At 41.7% G+C, this 18,600-nt stretch overlaps 1 protein-coding gene across 1 annotated transcript; it reads right to left on the reverse strand.

The window, feature by feature from the left end:
• Positions 1–8,637: 8,637 nt before the first annotated feature.
• On the reverse strand, positions 8,638–10,685 carry foxb1a (forkhead box B1a). The gene has a single exon (XM_075470985.1). It carries the CDS (start codon positions 10,383–10,385, stop codon positions 9,444–9,446), a length of 942 nt encoding a protein of 313 aa, XP_075327100.1. The 5' UTR covers positions 10,386–10,685; the 3' UTR covers positions 8,638–9,443.
• Positions 10,686–18,600: the final 7,915 nt, after the last annotated feature.

Genomic DNA, 18,600 nt, shown 5'->3' on the forward strand with positions numbered 1-18,600 from the left:
TGTTTTCATTCCTGAACCCATTCACTCATTCAAGAAGCAGAGGGGAAGAGGTCTTTTTGAAGTCAGCCGGTACTTTCTCTCTTTTTCTTTCTTTTTTTTTCCTCTCTCCGGGCAAAAGAAGATTGAGTCAGCCTAATCTGCTCCTTGTACATTTGAATGTCTTCTGCAAAGAGCTCATCCTGGCTGCTTTATAAAGGCCCAGGTGCAGAGACAGTGGCCATGCCTAACTTTGTCTCTGTGGGGGCTGTAAATCACAGGGAGAAGCCCACCCTTTGAAGATACAAGCTTGCTTTCCCTGCTGATTTGTGACCATAAGGGCAGGCCCTTTTCCAGTCCCGCACAATGCTCTCGCCAAGCCAGAGAGGATGTCAGAAGGAGGCAGACTCATAACTCGCTGATATGCTTGAGGGCCCTCAATCAAGCTGCACAACACACACTTCATGCAGTAAGAAGCAGGGCTCCTGACCGGCAAAGGTCAAGTGGAGTGAGACTTGGGGGACACAGTCAGGATTTAGACACAGTCTGAAAATCATATGCAAACAAGAAATGTTAACAGGCGATGACAAGTGCTGATGGCAACAAATAGAGCTTTTTGGAAGTGTCAACCACTAGTTTCTCTGTCTAAGGGCTCTGTTAAAGAATGAAACATGAGGCGAAGCTATGAATCTGGCATGCCTGTTAGTCTTTATCGTTACTTGGGATACTTAAGAGGACATTTGTAAATAGGATTTGAAAGTCATACGCAGCTGCAACACCCAAATATAGTGTCAAATTTACTTTACTGAAGCCACAGGTATTTGATTATCTATCTAGTACTTATAATCAACATGAAGAGCAGCAAAAAATAGCATATCTTATGCTGATTTTTACTTGTTCTTATGTATATATATATATATGTTGTCAAGCACAAAGGTATTTACAACAAGGCCAAAGCCAGTAATCCATGACACACACAAACACACACTCTTACTAGCCCCTGCTTTTCATTTGTCCTCTACAGTGCCATCTAATGATGCCAGAGAAAAGAAATTAGCCGACCATTGCACGCTCCCTTTGACAGAGTCATTAAGGTAGCCAGTGCGAGGCTGAAGCTGAGCCCTGTGAAGCTCACTGTGACACTCAGACTCAGATGCCTCTGTTTGTCATTTAGATCCTTATTTGCACTTGTTGTCAGAGAGAGGCTGGAAGCACAGCAGTGTCTTCCTCTATGGGCCGGATAACAATGAGCTGCAGGGTGCAGCCCGGCAAGGCATTTACCCAATCCCTGCCCCGTCATGAGAAGAAGTACAGAGAGAACTTTATGACAGACTTTCACTCCCCACACACTGATCCTTCCTCTCTGACTGAACTCTGCCTGACAGCTCAGAGATCATTCTGGCAAGAGACTCAAAAGTTGTATTCTATGTCTGAAATGGTTATGAAGTGAGCAGCAGTCCGGCCCCTTCAGGTTTTTCCTCTTAATTCTTTAACACAGCGAGAAAGCCAGAGCAAGGCAGGTCAAACTTCAAGAAAAGGGAAAATTTATTCGTCTCATCTGCTCTACTTTACAGTTCAGAGAATAGAAAGATGGAGGCAGCAAGCAACTGAGTGATGTTCATTTGTGGTTCTTAAAGTGCTGGCCTAGCTCTTTCATCACATTTCATCATTCTGTGCTTTTGCTAATGAATTTAATGAGACAAAAAAAAAAAAAAGCAGCAAATGGGACGAAAGCCACTTTTTCAATGCATCATCACAAAAATTGCCACACAAAGTAGGGCTTCTCTGCTCACAATTTGGAGAAACTAAACTTCATGTAAAGATGAAACAAACTAATCTGGAAATCAAGACCCTTCCGAGTCAAACTTTACATAAAGGCGAGGAAGTGTCATTTCAAGAAGAGACTTACCATGACGGATGATAGCTAGATAGTTTGTGGATGAACAGAAGGATTTTTGATAGAAAGAATATTACATCATTCATAAACACCCCCATATCCCAAATGTAGCGGTGACTCCATTCATCAGTATTATACCAATGAAGTGTGTGAAGTACTGTATCATAAGAGTATACAGTTTAAAAGCAGTCTTATCTTGGCCATGTATGGGTGTGTGCACCCATTGTAACCTTTTTGTTTGCCGACTTCCTGAGAAGACAGGCAGTGTGTTTGGAGCTATCAGCAGCTGTGTGCTACATGCCTCTGATCCAGGCAGCTATTGACTTCCTGAGATTTGAATTAATTACTTGCTTCACAAGAGAAACTGGATTGCAGTGGAACCCCCTAAGAAGTCCACTCATTCTTCGGAAACTGCCCCATGGACTTGCAGATGGTTTCACTGAGATGTGCTTTCCCATAGAGAACAATTACACAGGGGATTGTGGCGCTGGCATAAACCTGGAGCACACAGTCTCCATTCTGAACATTTCAAAACAGCCATAGGGGAGGTTTGTGACTTAACATAAATTAGACCACCAGGGAATGGGGGAGATCTGAAGTGGTGGAAGGGCAATATTGCAAAAAAATGCACAGTGCTGAGAGCTTCTGCACCACAGCTAAAGGAAGATTATACTGTGACACTTTGGAATCAGGTAATAATCAAATTAAAGCCCTTTAATGTTTGATAAATGTAATCAGGGCAACCTTATCTGCTAATATATTGTAATGCTCTGCTAATTCCTCCTCTGTGTGTTTTCAGACCATGAAAGGAAATGATAAGAGCAATTAATGATCTGAAGAGACAATTACAGTTTGTAATTTCGGGCCTGTGCGTTAGTCTGAAAGGGATTAACTCAGGGCTGCGTTCGTATTCTGCTTACTTACAACTGGCTCAAGGCCTTGTGTTTGGTGTTGTTAGAGCCAGCGGCCGTGTTTCCCAGTGAAGAGTACCCTTCAGCTGTGATGAAGTATCCAGGAATGCAGAGGTTACCAGTAGCTGCTAATTAACCTCACATTGTGTTCACTAACAATGAAACAAAGGAACAAAGTGGAATTTCAATGTAGGAGATTATCACAATCACAATGAGCGTGGTGCTGGATCATGCACTTAATAGGGATTTTCACACTGGCCATGACAACATGAGATTGGATCAAAGACAGATGAAGTTACATTAACAAAACAATAGAGTCTTGTCATGCAACAACAAGCAGCCATCTGGGCTTTTTCGGCTGTAGGGAAAGGGTCCATGTGTGCAGCATCAACTGGCTACACCAACTGACTAGACCTTCCTCAACTGCTTCAGCAAGACCGTATTTGATTGTGAGAACTTTATTGCAGCTTTGTTCTGTCTGAGAGGAGGTAGCATCCTTCCTCAAACACATGGAGACAAAGAGGAAGTGGGCTGTGTGTTCTTCGCTGGTTATTGTTGTCTCTGTTTCTGTCCCACCGGCTGAATGGCAATTACTGCTGACTTCCTATGCAGCACAGAGCCCAGGCCCGCTGAGGGTGCCCTGACCCTGCAGTATCCAGAGGGGAGAGACAGGAGCTGTCAAAACTTACACCTCTCCCTGATCCCGTGAGGAGTTCTCCTCCAGCTGCTGCCCCACGGGGCTCTGCTGCGCGCTCTTGCTAATCAGCTCCATCTCATCCCTAGAAGGCCCCCGAGTGGATTTGGGCCCTCTTTCTCACCTCTGCTACCTAGTGCAACTTTGAAGTCCTGAGTAAGTGTTAGTTTATGGCTGGAGAAGGTACGATAAGATCTTAAGGAAAGTGGTGAATTAGCTCTTCATCCCACATTTAAAAGGGGGAAATAGCAGGCTGCTAAAATCCACAGAATCTGTTATAGTTCTAACACCTAACAGCTAAAGCACTTGAGAAGCGAAAACATTGCAGTGTCAAATCTGTTAACTAGCTTCATTAAAGCAACTTAATTGTTTGGGCTTTTAGCCGGCTTCCCACACTGGGGTTCTGCATGAACAGGCATTTGTTCCATCTCTTGTTTGGAGATTTATTTGCAAACTGAATTAATAAATCTGATTATCAAATAGCCTGAAAGTCCAACAGGTTCATAAGAGCAGACAAGCTGAGACAGAGCAGACACATTTGGTTCCCAATGCACACCCTTCACAGGCATGCCAGATTAAACACAGAGAAGTCAAATATATTCGTCAGCAATTAATCTGATGTAATCAGTTTCTGAAAGAAAAATCCAAACTTCACAAACTTGAGCCTTAAAGAAGAACTTGTTCCTATGCCAAAAGCTAACAAAAGTACATTCAGATCAGATATAGTGACTGAAAGTTGAGAGGTTCAGAGTTGGAGTCTGACAGGTGATGAATGGTTTTTCTGTTGGACCTCCGTCTCATCTTGTCTCAACCTGATCAACACTCGCAAATACTCAGGTAATAATGAGAAATCCATCAACACACGCACAGTCCTGCGAAACGTTGCATCACAAGTCGGGTGTGATGAGTTAATGTGAAACCGCGACAGCTGCTGTCAATGCACCGTTAAAGAACATCACAGCCAGTGTTACATTATTCCTCAAGTTAGCTTTATTTACATAGACAAAAATAACAGATTATAAATTAGCCTCTGAGGCCTTTTACAATCTTAACGACTGAGGGTGCACACCCGTGTCTCCTCGTACAGTGAACAGAATGGAGAAATGGCTTACAGTTGGCAGAATGTCCCCCCATTTTTAGACATCACAAGTGATTGTAAAATGACATTGGTAAAGAACAAGTTTCCTGCACACAGTTGCTTTAATCTAGAAGAGAAACCATGTGAGCGCAGGAAGTCTTTCAGTTGCACTACACATGCTGTCTATGACAACATACTCTCTTGTCTTGAATAACAATTATCACCCCGCTTCCTAGGACCTCTGAATCTTCTTTACGACACCACGCTTCCATTAGAGCAGCTAAAAGTCGCAGCACAGGGACAGACTGGAGACACAATTCTTCCAAATATATTTTCTCCACATTTTTGTGATGAGCGGGACTGTGGGCAGGAAACCTTCAGATTTACTACATTGAAAAGTTTCATCCCACTTTATAAAGCAGGATCTATGGCCTGCTATAACTTTGTGGCCACTGTCTGCTGCGGCTCAGTGGAGTTTCGCCGCTGCCACCCGCTGACATAATTTGTTTCACAGTCACCACCCAGCAGCATGAATCAGATGTTGACACTCTAATTTCATGCACACATGGGTGTTTGGCTGAGCCAGCCTTGAATGTTGCTGCATTCCTCCGTGTCTCCCTCCAGCTGCCCACTATACCTGCCCTCTGACCTCTGCCAAAGCCATGTAATGTATTTAGCCTGTGAGTCACACGTTATCCCTGATGATTTAAGCACTTTGGTGATAATGATGGCGTGCGCTCCGATCACTGGAGAGAATGTTGAAACTTTTAGAAACTAATTCCTTTCATAATGCAAAAAGATGTCATTTAACAGTGATTTTCCCTAAAATCGGTACTAAATGGTCTGCTTTTTGTTACTGTTTTTAAACCTTGAGAGAAACTGCCCACAGGTCACAATCTCACGAGTTTGAAACCGCGTCCAAGAATTAGCATTTCGAATCTGTGGCTCATCTTCCACCCATCAGGAGAGCCCCCGAGTTGCTCTGTTTACCACTAAAATAAATCTGTTTACCGTGGTCCACAGCTCCGTCTGAAAATATTTGCTTTACTTTGTTGTTTTTGCAAAAACCACATGTACTTGCAGAAAATGATAAAATACAGCCACTAGCCACGTTTCAAAATGTCAAGGGCTTGTCGAGGATTGACACCTTCGCCGAACCTAATTAATGCAAGTTTTGCCTATCGCTGGTTGTTTTGCTTCCACTAAAAGTCGGAGCTGACAGGCTGCTGTGGGAGAGAGGATGAGCTACCTTGTGGTGTGTTTGTCCTCATTCTGTCAACTCAAACAGGCGGTATAAACTACTTTCACTAAAAGTGCCCAGCTGGATAAGCCAGAACATAAATGCCAAAAAAGAGAGAGAGAGAGAGAGAGAGAGAGAGAGAGAGAGAAGAATAGAAAATTAGATAGAAAACGGTGAGACCAATTCTCCATATTGTTTCCATGCAACAAATCTGGCTGCCCCTCTTATGACTGAGCATAAATCTTCAAGATTAACACATAAAGAAGAAGTTGTTTGTGTACAGTGGGAGCCAGATAACGGCCAGGGTTTGCTGAAACACTTGCTTACTCTTGACAAACAGTAAACACACTGTAAATAACAGCACCCTGTCCGTATCAGTTCCCTACTTGAGGTTAAGTTGAGTTTATTGCAGAGGCCACCGCCTGCATGCATTAAGCAAATCATAAATTATACATGCTAATTACCTTGGGCTTCCACTTTAATGAATTATTTTAATTAAACTACAACATTGCGCTTTTGCATAGGGTCTATATTTCATCCCATGCCTGATATGACCTTCTTCTTTGTCTAAGTGGACCGTAGTTGAGAGAACGAAGGACAATGCAGACTCAGATTTTGAAATTGAGTTTAATCCTGATGACTGAACTGAATAAAAAAAAATTGATAGATTTTTTTAAAAGGGAGGAGTTTTTTTTTTTTTGTTTTTTTTTAAACTAAAAACATCTGAAAGTGTTTTCAAGTAAATTGGTGAGAAATTTTAGGAGTGCCAGAGATTTAAGGTGTTGCACTCTTCTCCCACCTGTGACATGATTTGTAATTCAAGTGGGTTTACACTCCCACGATAAAGGGTTAAACCCATTTGCTCAAGAAAAGCTGAAGGGGTTCATTTATTTGTCATTGAACTGATTGCAAGCCACTCGGTCTATTGGACCTTTTCTTCTTCTTCTTTTCTTCTTTTTTTTTTTGAAACCGACTTCATACCACTGAACCAGCACATTTTAATGGATCTTTAAAAAGTAACCAGCAGTTAGCATAAGTGTTGCTGTGTAAATGTAATAAGTGACAGTTAAATGATTTGCATTTCTGCTCGAACTTCAGGCCTCAGAGGAAACCTTTATGTTACTTTTACATAACATAGGTGGGATGAATTGACAACCGATACCTTCTTATTCATGCAGATAATTTTTCAAACTTTTATCTGCAGTCTGCCACAAACCTTCAGCTCATAACAACGCAATACGAACCACACAATGCAAAGTTCACTGAAGTCCTATAAGAAGATAGATATGTGATAAATTTACCACATATCTAAGATTGTGCGTTTAATATTTAAATAGTTAATAGTTAAATAATTTCACTGTGTCGTTACAGTACTTTTTTTCCCACCTCCCATGACACAGGTGTTATAGGATGTGGGGCTCATCAAAAAGAAAGTTTAATTATTTCTTAATATGGTTTTGATATCATTGAAATGAAGATGAATCTAAACAACATAAGTCTAACTGTAATCTGGCGTTGCAGGTCCAATCCTTTTAGTCACCCAGTGCCAGAATTAATGTTACATCCACAAATGCACAAAGTGAAGGGGGGGGGGGGGAGAGAAGAACTAACGCTGTTGTGCAAACAGTCCGTGGGGGGAGGGGTGGATTTAAATTCCAAAAGGGTCTCGCAGCTCGTTTCCTAGTTCCCCAGTCAGCAATGTGTTTGTGAAAAATCAGTCTTTTTGTCTTGCTGAAAAAAGGCTAAATCTACATTGGTGGCCCAGTCTAAGTTTACCATTCTTTGCACTTTCAATACCAGTGAATGAGGGAGAATGAAGTGGCCCGAGACCCTTTATTTGATCTACTGGATTGCATAAAGTGACGGAATTCTAATGTATTTGTTTAATGCCCCGAAAGAGGCTGTTGCTTCTTTTCAGAGGATGCGCATAAATCGTGCCATTTTATTTTTTTCTATATATTTTTTTCCATTTAATGCCTTTAAATGAGAGGAGAAGGGGTGGGAAATACTAATGCATTTTGCACTCACTTTCTTTCTTTTTTTTTTTTTTTTTTTTACAAAGGTTTATTCGTTTCTATTTAAAAACCTGTTGAATCCCTTTCCCCTCAAACACGAACGACACACACACACACACACAAAAAAGATTTACAAGGTGGAAACGGGAACATGCACCGATACAGAAAAGGGAACGAGCAAAAACGCAACACGTACTCAATTACCCTCCGTGACATGAGACTTCAGCAATATGTGACGCCGTATAAACACTGATACCGCGCGCATCTCCTCTAAATGTTTATTGTCGGGGCTAATTGTGTTTAGCTCGGCTAGATGAATGAGGCTGGTTGTCTGCGCTGTGAGCAGAGCATCACAGCTCCCTGCATCCTAATCGACTCCACGATTCAATTCCGACCCTCTGCATCTCCCTCACTCTGAAATCACAGACATTGATCAAGATGATGATGCTTATGATCGTCATCATGGTGCTATTATTGTTATCACTAAATGAGTTAAAACACAAAAACTGGCTGTTTTTTTTCTACAATTATGTGTAATTGTAAAAAAAAAATATTCCAGTCAGAAGAATAACATCAACAATAATTAAAATATATATAGATAGATATTTGGACATTTTCGTGGATTAAATCTTCAGAAACATTTTGATTGTTTACTTCACTTTTAATGAGAAAATATTTCGATGACCATTTCTTTTTTTTTTTCTTTTTTTTTTTCCAATTCATTGCAGACTGTTTGCACACTTTTGGAAAGCACGCATGCTTGTAAAAAAAAAAAGAAAAGAAAAGAGAGAGAGAGAAAGAAACGAAAAAACAAAAACAACAACAGCAACAACAACAACGGGAACAACACAATTTTTTTAGAAAGCATGCTTTACCTAAAAAAAAAAGTACAAATTTACAGCATCTGATACACGTGGTCACCACAGCTTTTAAATTAAATGCTTCACAGAACATTTTCTGCAAAATAGATATCTAAAACATATTAACTAAAAAGTGCATTTTACAACATTTCAGTATCAGCTTGCAGTATTCACATCTTGCATTTTGAGGACGTCTCACAATACTACTTTTCACTTTTGAAAAGATTTTAATGCTCGGTTTGCTCCATTCTTTTTTCTTTTTTTTTTCTTTTTACAGGGATGATAAGAACAAATTCTAAATCCTACTCCTATTTGGTATACCCTTGCTCGTCATTTCAGTGTTAAAAGCAAACAAAAACACGTAGCCATTGCCTCGCAATTTCATTGACATTACAGTGGTCCCACGGAAACGGTGCAAAAGTTTTCCCCATTTGATCAACTGAAAACTGCCACTGGAGTTGCTGCTGCCAAAACAACCCCCCACCACCCCCACCCCCTCAGTGGCTCCACTGTCAACACTCACATATCACAATAAACTGAAAAATAGAACTATCAAATAATTTATATTTTCAAGAGCAATACTTCGCTGTGCGATTCTGTGCTGGACTTGACACAATTTAAAGCGACACATTCAACACATACACAAATAAATCGATATGCAACTGCAACTCGCCTTGATAGTTTCCGACGGCAGAAAATATAAACTTTGGGTTCGGTAAAAGGGGGCCCGGGAGCCGGCCAGCAGTTCGTTTACTGGGACAGCTCGGGGTGGTCAGTGCACAGCCACAGACTGCAGTGTTGAGGGGCTCGTCAGAGTCTCGCTCGGGGTGGCGGGGCTGCTTTGGCTCGTCGCTGTCTGTGGGGAGGTCGGGCTCAGAGACTGGGGAGAGTTTGATAGGAACGCGGGGATGTGGGGAGGTAGCGCCGAGAAACCGGACATGGAGGTCGGGGTGGGTTTGATTGGCACAGGAATAGCCGGTAAGGACTGTCCGCCGTGACACAGGGACTTTATGGGCACGCCATAGGCACTGTAGTCACTGCTTGCCATGGAGATTGGGGCCGCCGTGTCAATCACGCTGGTGTTGTACATGTGCGGCCAGGCTGTCGTGAGCTGGTTGTGGAGCGGATACCCGGCAGACATGGACTGCATGGTGGAGAACGCCAGACTTCCCGGGACCTTGTACTCTCGGGCGATGATGTTCTCGATGGCGAACGGGTGCTTAAAAGTCGATGACTGAGTCACTCCGAGGTTGTAAGTTGACATCTGGGGAAGGTGTGTGCCGGTGGCTGCCAGGGCGCTCAGTCTCAGTTTGGCTTGCTGCTGGAGGTAATGGGCAGCATCTGACTGCTTACTGGGGGCCAAATGATCAGATGCAGACAATACTTTGAACCTTTTGCGGCGTCTCAGAAAACTTCCGTTCTCAAACATGTCCCCGCAGCTGGGGTGCAGAGCCCAGAAACTGCCCTTACCTGGCTGGTCCGGGCGCCGGGGGATTTTGATAAAACAGTCGTTGAATGACAGGTTGTGCCGCAGAGAGTTTTGCCACCGCTGAGTGTTTTCCCTGTAATAAGGGAATCGATCCATGATGAACTTGTAAATTTCACTGAGAGGCAGCATCTTCTCGGGACAGCTCTGGATCGCCATGGCAGTGAGGGAGATGTAGGAGTAAGGTGGCTTCTGGTCGCTGTACGTGTTTCTCCCCGGTCGAGGCATCCTCGAAATCTTTCAGAAAAGAAATTTGGAAAGAAAATCAATAAACAGTAATCTCCTTTAACTCCTCGACGAAAGCTCGCTGCTCGTCATGAAAACAACCGAAGAGGAAAGTTTCAGTGTTTGGCAAAGCCGGAGCTGCGTCGTGCGCAAAACAACCAGTTTGAGCGCCTCCGCGGTGTGCAGGGGTGCACAGGCGAGGTACGCTGCACATTTATGGACTGACAGCTGCCGTAAGTCTTTCCTGCAGTCTTGCAGAGTAAGTCAGCTTGTCCCGCTAGAAGAGTTGAATAGACTTCATGATAAGACTAGCTGAGCGTATGCCTCCACGGCCTTCCTCTAACCATCTGATAGTTTTATGTAGTGACATGAGCAGAAAAGACCCCTGTAGAGGCGCTCCATTAATGTGCCACCTCTTTGCTATCACATGACAATTGCCATGGGAGGAGGGGGCTGGGAGGAAGGCATAATCTGGTTTCATTTACACCTATTTACATGGACACCTTGGGCCAATGGAAATCATTTCCATTTGAAGACAGAAAAAGGGGCGAAAAGGCTCGGTAACCGGAACTGAACTGCGATGGCACTCAGTGTGTGAAGGTATGCGCTCCTCTGCGGCTTTAACGCTTGCACCATCACCAATAGGCTATGTAGGATTTCGGCACATTGTCATGAGTTTTAAAACTATTATTAGGCCTAACTATGTTTGCTAACTGTTTGCGTCGATGAATATTGCACTCACTCTGAAAAATGGATTATTGAAATATTCCAGTGATGTGTTTTATGAGCAATTTAACCAAAGGGATGTTAAGCGTGTTGATCCATTTTTCACGGTGTTGATCTAAATGGAAAATGTGATTTTACAGCTAAAATGCTAAAAAAAAACAAAAAAAACATTCTGCTTTCCAACCCTAATTAAACTCTTAATATTTACAAAAATGCGCACGCCATGGCAAATTAACTTGCCATGAGCAAGTTTGCTGATGAGCCGACTGTTAGTTTTTCTCTGCTAATTTCGCCCAGAGCCGAGCAAAGGAAGTAGATGATATGAAAACATCAACAAAATGCAAACAATGCTGTCCAAACTGAAACTTCATGAGGCAATCAGGTCTATTGTGTTTATGTAAAGAAGATTCAAAAGTACTTCAGAAATGCAAATAAACCCTTGAGGATGGTGTGGCGAAAACTGTATAAAATATCCATAAGTCAATTATATCAATGCGAAACCCAAACGGGAAGCCTATTTTGAGCTAGTGCTATTCAAGCTTTTGGCCAGGGCCACCTTTCCGCTTGGAGGGTTTGCAATGCCAGGGACCACACACACGCACACGCAGATTTACTCATAATTTATGCTAATTTCCCCCCATAAACCCACAGTGCACCCCATCACCAGTCTGATGGATTACGACAAGAATCGCCGGGAACACCGGGCTATACTTTCAGAAAGCAGAAGCAGGCTGCAGAAGAGGATTTAAAACTATCAGTCAGCGCAAACATACTGGCTAATGTAATTAATTACAGAAAAAAATAGGAGAAAGAGGGAAAATAGCAGAATGTACCCCCAGAAAAAAAACTAACGTGCGATCATTTGCTTTGATTTAACACGAGCAGAAAAAGTTAGATTTGTGTGTGTAATGTCTAAAACTCTCATTTCCCCCCCTGCAGAGTGGCTTTTAACACCTGTCATTTCGCGTTAATGTTCGGCCGAACAGGTTTTGTCCAAAAGGAAGTGGCCCTGTCGCCCCAACCCAAACACTATAATGACAACATGCTGCCAAGTAATAAACATCTTCTGACACCAAGTCTATTCACCCAGCTTTTCGTTTTTGGATCGTTTATAAGTCTCAGAGTCGCACTCAAATGAATATGTCCGCGCACAAATGGATTACGACTGTTGCTAAAAACAGACATGCAATGTATCTTAATGCGATAATTCGCGGAAAAATATGAATTCAAGCGAATGAATTTGAAACGGCGTCTGGAATTTCCATGCCTAAATCCTGGTCTATGTCCCATTCCAAAATGAATGACGCGCGTCAATATTATTTATTCGCAAACTTGGAAGTAGCGCCGGTTCGCGCCATGCAAGTTAACCTGCAACGCTCGCTTTAACCAGCTGAGCCGCATATGCAGGGAGTCTTTTTTTGACTCCTCTCCCTCACAGACGGAGTGGCTTTTTGAGCTTCGAGGTTATGCGATATTGGTAGGCCTTTTGTCCCCGTCCAATGCACACAGTGAAAATACCACCATGACTCTGAATCTGAATAGGGTTTTTAGCTGCTCCCAAACTCCCGAGTTCAAGCAGCAGTAGATCAAGTCTGCACTATGTTTGGTCATTTGTAGAAACCCGAACAAAGGTTGGGATAAGCCAAATTGCATTGCACTTGTGAACCGTGCCTCGGTCTGAAGTATCCTTTATAGCAGGAGGGGGACCAAGAACAATTTTGTGTGAGCTTTAAAAAAAAAAGAAAAAAAAGAGAGGAGTGGAGAGAAAACAAAGGGCACTTTCTGAAACATCTTAAAGTAGAGTAGTGAGGCGTGACATTCCCAGGGTGACGAGACACAAAAGCTGAGGTCATGGGGATGAAAAAGAGAATCAAACAGCCACTTTCACACGTCTGCCCTCCTCTGCTGCGCCCCCGAACACAATAGGAAACAAATGTTGTTAAAAGAGGATCGATGCCATTCATCCTAAAGCAGCGAATGATAGCCAAACAATATTGTCACACTGAATCGAGCTGAGATATGCTGCCACCCAGACCCACGGAGAGGGAAAGTAACTGTTATTCAGGGAGCGATTAGATGGGAATTTAAGCTGAGGGTGCTGCTTATAATACATAAGAAAAACATTTATTCAAGGGATGCGCTCACGTTTAAAAATAAACTGTAAAGGATTAAATTGGACGTGAATCATATTTTGAATAAGTAAATGTTTTTGGAGAATTAAACTGGTCCAGATTTATTCTTGTTGTGACGTAAAATGGTCTTTTAACTTTACGTTTCTTTTATTTTATTTTTTTTTTTTTTTTCCAGGTGGTAAAGTCCTCCTGTTTGTGGCTGCGCGTGGAAACTCCGTGGCAGACTCCAGGCAATGTAGATTTAGGCCATTAACCGACCAATAAATAAACAAATCGTTGCTAGAGGTGCACAGACTTGCGTTTGAAGACGAACACTTGCCATCCCAACGAACGAGCGCAAATAAACAGCGTTTTCACTGAGTGGCTGGGATTTTTCTTCTCGCGCGTTGTCGTTAGCAGGCCAGTAGATTTACTGGGAATTACTGTGGTATCTTGCTGGTCTGTGTGTTGAAACACACGCTCGGTGTGAAAGAAAGCAGGTACAGTTTGTTGTCTGCCGCAAACTCATCCGATAGGCCTCTAATTAAGTCCGCGGTGGCTTCAGCCCCCAAGAGATGTTTTACGGTGCAATTAAGGACGCGCTGATGATAAGGTATGAATATTCAGCAGAATGACAATTAATTAGCAGACAGAGTGCTCTCACAAGAAGCGTCTCGATGGCAAATTTAGCCTATATGATGGGATATTCGCACTAAAGGCCATCCTCAGACGCTGACACCTTGGATTTCGACCAGAATATCTGCGCAGCGCCTGCGCTCCCAAATATTACCTCTGATCTCAGGATAAAGTCACCCATGCTTTCTTTCTCATTTCTTCAGAGAGCAGGATTACAGTCCTCATCGCAGCACCGTCCATTAGCTGTTTCTGGGTGACATCAGACGGGGTACCTGGAAGAACACCTCAGGGCATTCACAACATATGCTCGGATTATGCTTAATGGTCTAATTACATAAATTAGGCATTCATTATACGGCGCATCATCTGTAACAGATATCTCAATTGTATGGAGGCGGGGACATGCGATTCAATTTGTCTGGGAGTAGTTTCAACCAATTAAACATGAAAAAAAGCATCGAATAGAAAAAAAAGGAGGAAATATCAAACGCACCACAGATTTATTTTAAGAGGGTAGCAATGCGTTTGAAAAAAGCTTTGGATTTTAAGGATGTTTTTTTCCTTCCCTTTTGTGAATTCTTTTTCTGAGCAGCAATAACATGAACAGGCAGCAGTTTCACTCTGTGACCATCAGATGGGGACAGTGTAAGTCTAATTGATAGTTAAAGCAATCATCTATCTATCTATCTATCTATCTATCTATCTATCTATCTATCTATCTATCTATCTATCTATCTATCTATCTGTCTAGGGTTACTATGACAATATTGAGCAATATAAAAACACACCTGTCCATTTATCTACTGTATTAATATAAAATTGTCTTCAGGCACATGGATGTGTGTGTGTGTGTGAGTGTGTGTGCGCGCGTGTGTGTGTGTATGTGTAGGGAGGGGGGGGGTGCCAGTTCATTGGCTCCATATGGTGAGAAACAGCAGGACTGATGAGCACACTACCTGAGGTCCGTGTTTGTGCTGTCGACTGTAACCAAAACAGAGGCCCCTGACCCCCCACTCGCTGCATAATTCATTACAGACAAGACAGCAGTGCTCTCACTCTCATTTCATCATTTAGCTTTTGGTGACAGATGACTCAGAGACAACAAATCATCCTGTTAAGCTACACATGATGCTGCAGCTGACAGATATGAAAGGGAAGGAGCAAAGAGAAAGCAGTAGAGTTGCAGTGAAGATGATGAGACAGTGAAAGAAAGAATGCAAATGGGTGAAATATAAGAGTCCATATCAATATTGAGAGGGAAACGCAGAGGCCCTCACTTCTACACAATGACTTAGGCTAACTTATAATGAACTACTTTCATACGAACAATAATTATGGAAATTCCCAGTTCCCATATATATTGTTGAAAATGAGGGAATAATGCAATATTAAGCAACGCGAGATCATAATATATTAACAACAAACTCAACAGAAGAGTGAACTTTCATCATGAAGGAGAAAGATTAAAGGGCTTTCATGCAAAAAAAAGGGTATGAATTATCATAGGTCAGTCACATACAAAGAGATGCCATTCACAGAGGATGAAAATAAGGTGGAAGGCTTTGAGATGAATAACCATGGGTCTGTGCTGCTGCGCAGTGAGGAGGAGATCACAGGATGAGATAATGTTAATGAAGGTGTGGCACATTTACAGGGTCGGGGGTTAGGGCTTTAAAACCATAAGCTCTCACTCCCCTGAGCTGTGCCATTAAACACTGATATGACCGACTGCACAATCCACCAAGATGACAGGTGACATAAACGGAGGGGAGAGGGGGAATCAATACACTGGGTCACTTTAAGAGAAATTACATGCTCTTGAGGTCAAAGTTTAACCTAAGTAAGTAAGTAAGTAAGTTTAACCTATAACCTTTCACCTCTCTATTTACATTTACTTTTCTATCATCAGTTTATTGTAGTGAAATTTGTGGCAAACCATCTTTTAAGTGTTGACTGCTGGCCTCAAAAGAACATTTATTGGAGGATGAAAGCAAAGTTTTTGAACTAAATGTCCTCTGCAAAACCACCATCACGCTTCTCCTTTGGGGGTTAGTGTGTTAGACAGCTAACCGATGCAAATCCTTTTACATTGCTAGCTCGTGTGGTTGGAAGGCACAGTCCTTTGTGTGGCTCGTGTTCATCCAGACCTTGGCAGTGATCAGAACACACTTAACCAACTGGGACCAAATGAGGGGCATTTTCCTCCGTCTTTCATCTTATACATCAGGGAAATACCTGGTCTCCACGGACGGCTGGCAGAACTCAAGACCAGTGCAGCATCATGCACAATAACAATACAGGAGAGTTTACAGCCCATGCAAACAAAAAACAGCCATTACATGTACATGTAGCTGATCCCCACAGGGAAGGTAAAAAGATGCAAAACATAATCACAGAAATTTGCGATAATGAAAAAGTTTGCAGATACAATTTCTGTGCAAACACGGAAAACATCTGAACCCAGTTTTTTGTCGTTTTTGACCTGCCTCTATAGTGAATCTTATTTTTGTTGACGGAGGCCTGTCCTTTGTTTTGTTGTCTAAACTTTGCTTTGACTGCAGCCACCACAGCAACGTTCAATCCTTTTCTCATGAGTGACTTACACAATGACCCATGACCACGTGCCACTTCTACTGATATGTTTTAATTGGTGTGTGATATATGCCGCTGTAATGCTCAACATTTGCACTGCTGAACATAAACAAGCTCCACAGTAAATCACTGAATGCATTAAAGAGGGATGGGGGGAGAAAAAAGTTGTATTGAACAGCTCTTTATCGCTGACCAGCTCATTGTGTCGCCTGTTGAAAGGTAATATGCATGACACATTTCCAGGCACTAATTCATTTGTTTAGTAATAGAGGAGCTAACCTGTGGTTGCAGAAAGGAAATCATAAAGGTCCTGTTAATCCACAGCTAATCAAAAGGGCACAGGAAGCAACCCAGCAAAAGGATTATGTCACATTAATTAGGGCAAGATTTGAATATTTGTGTGCCTATAAAAGCACACTCATAAGACAAGGCTCAGTACACGCTCCACATCATTATTCTGGAGTGCTACGACACAGTCAGTGTGATGCAAACCCATAACTGCTGGCCAAGGACCTTGGAAAGCATGGCTGATGTCTAGAGGAAAGTATGTATTTATGTGTCTGAAATCTGGTTGATTAAGGGTTCCTGAAGCAGCACTGTAGCTAATATATGGGAAGATTTATTTTTGAAGGATAGTAGTAATAGAACTGATGAACTGGGATGTTGATCAGTAGACCCTCGAGGGTCTACACTTGAAAATAATTTTGTTGACTCTGACCTGATCAGGAGCAAGTACTTCAGATGTGACAAGGCATTTGAATTATAGGTGGGGAATGCACACAGACTGCATGCACACAAAAGAATGCAATTGCATTTCTATCAAACAAATTTAATCCAGAGTTGAGATTTATGCTATTAGAATGCACTAATGGAATAACACAGGTAGAATCCAATAAAATGTCAAGTGCTGCTGCATATCAGGAAAACTCTTTATTGGTCACAGCTACTGTAGGCACAGACAGAGTGTTAACAGGCTTATCAGCAAGGGAAATGTCTTGTTCCCCTGCCTAAACCAAAGCTATTACAATCCCAAATAATTAACTTTCAGCAGAGCAGCCAGTTGTCGTGACAACTAGGAATAGGAAGAGCTACATGTAGAATAATTGTGATGAAAAACATCTGTCAGGCAATAAAAAGGAAAATGCTGCTCCTAAGTTCAGTTTCCCACTACATTTAGTCTTCTCTTTGAACCTCAGACACCAAATGAAAAGGTAGTTATATATATATATATATATATATATATATATATATATATATATATATATATATATATATTTATATGGTGGTATAATATTTTCATGTCACTCATGACTCAATGACTCATCTAAAAACAAGATAATTTATCTTAAAAATGTGGCACTTACTAATGTTTCACAAAGTAGACGGATATTTTTTTGTTTGTTTGTTTTTTAAATGTCTTTGTGGTGTTTTCTATGAACTTGGAAAGTAAAGAGCCTAGACTTTTTCTTAGGTTCGAGATTACATTTGTGCAGCTGAAAGTCGGGTCCATTTCTGAAGTGCCTCCAAATGACTGTTATTCAATCATTACTCTGCTTAAGTCTGCATCTCCCGACAGACTTGAACAGGCCTTAAACTAACTCAGGTAATATGGCCTAATAAATGGGGAGCAATAAAAAGCATTTAATCGTAAGTGTCAACAATGATTAATTGCACAATAAAATCCTTGTGAGACCTCGTAGTCACGGGGGCAGTGAAAAGGCATTTTGCATTTCAGCATAACTGGCACCAGGACAAGCAGTTATGTGAGTCTATCCATGGAATGATATGAATATCAAATTAATAATTAGTCATGTAATTTTTCCTCAGGAATTACTATGCCTCAAACTGGTTGGTGAATTTAATTATTAGCAGCCTTTTTGTTTCCATGTCCCTCTCATTACTGTCAGGATTGATGTAACGTAAACTTCATTAAAAATTAAAGCAAGAGTCTTAATTATGAGGCTACACTGACTGAAGTTAGAATTAGCCAACTCAGTGATGTGCAAATGAGAGCATTATTTAAGAAACATGCTGGAAGTAGTTATGCTAATTTCAAGAGTTCACAGTAGCAGACCTTTTCACTTGCAGTTGCATATTCATTAAATACACTATGCAAATTTAATGTAGCAGTCTTAGTAATGCCTTGTTAATTT

This window comes from Odontesthes bonariensis, chromosome 7 (assembly GCF_027942865.1).
Source record: "Odontesthes bonariensis isolate fOdoBon6 chromosome 7, fOdoBon6.hap1, whole genome shotgun sequence".
NCBI classification, from domain to species: domain Eukaryota; kingdom Metazoa; phylum Chordata; class Actinopteri; order Atheriniformes; family Atherinopsidae; genus Odontesthes; species Odontesthes bonariensis.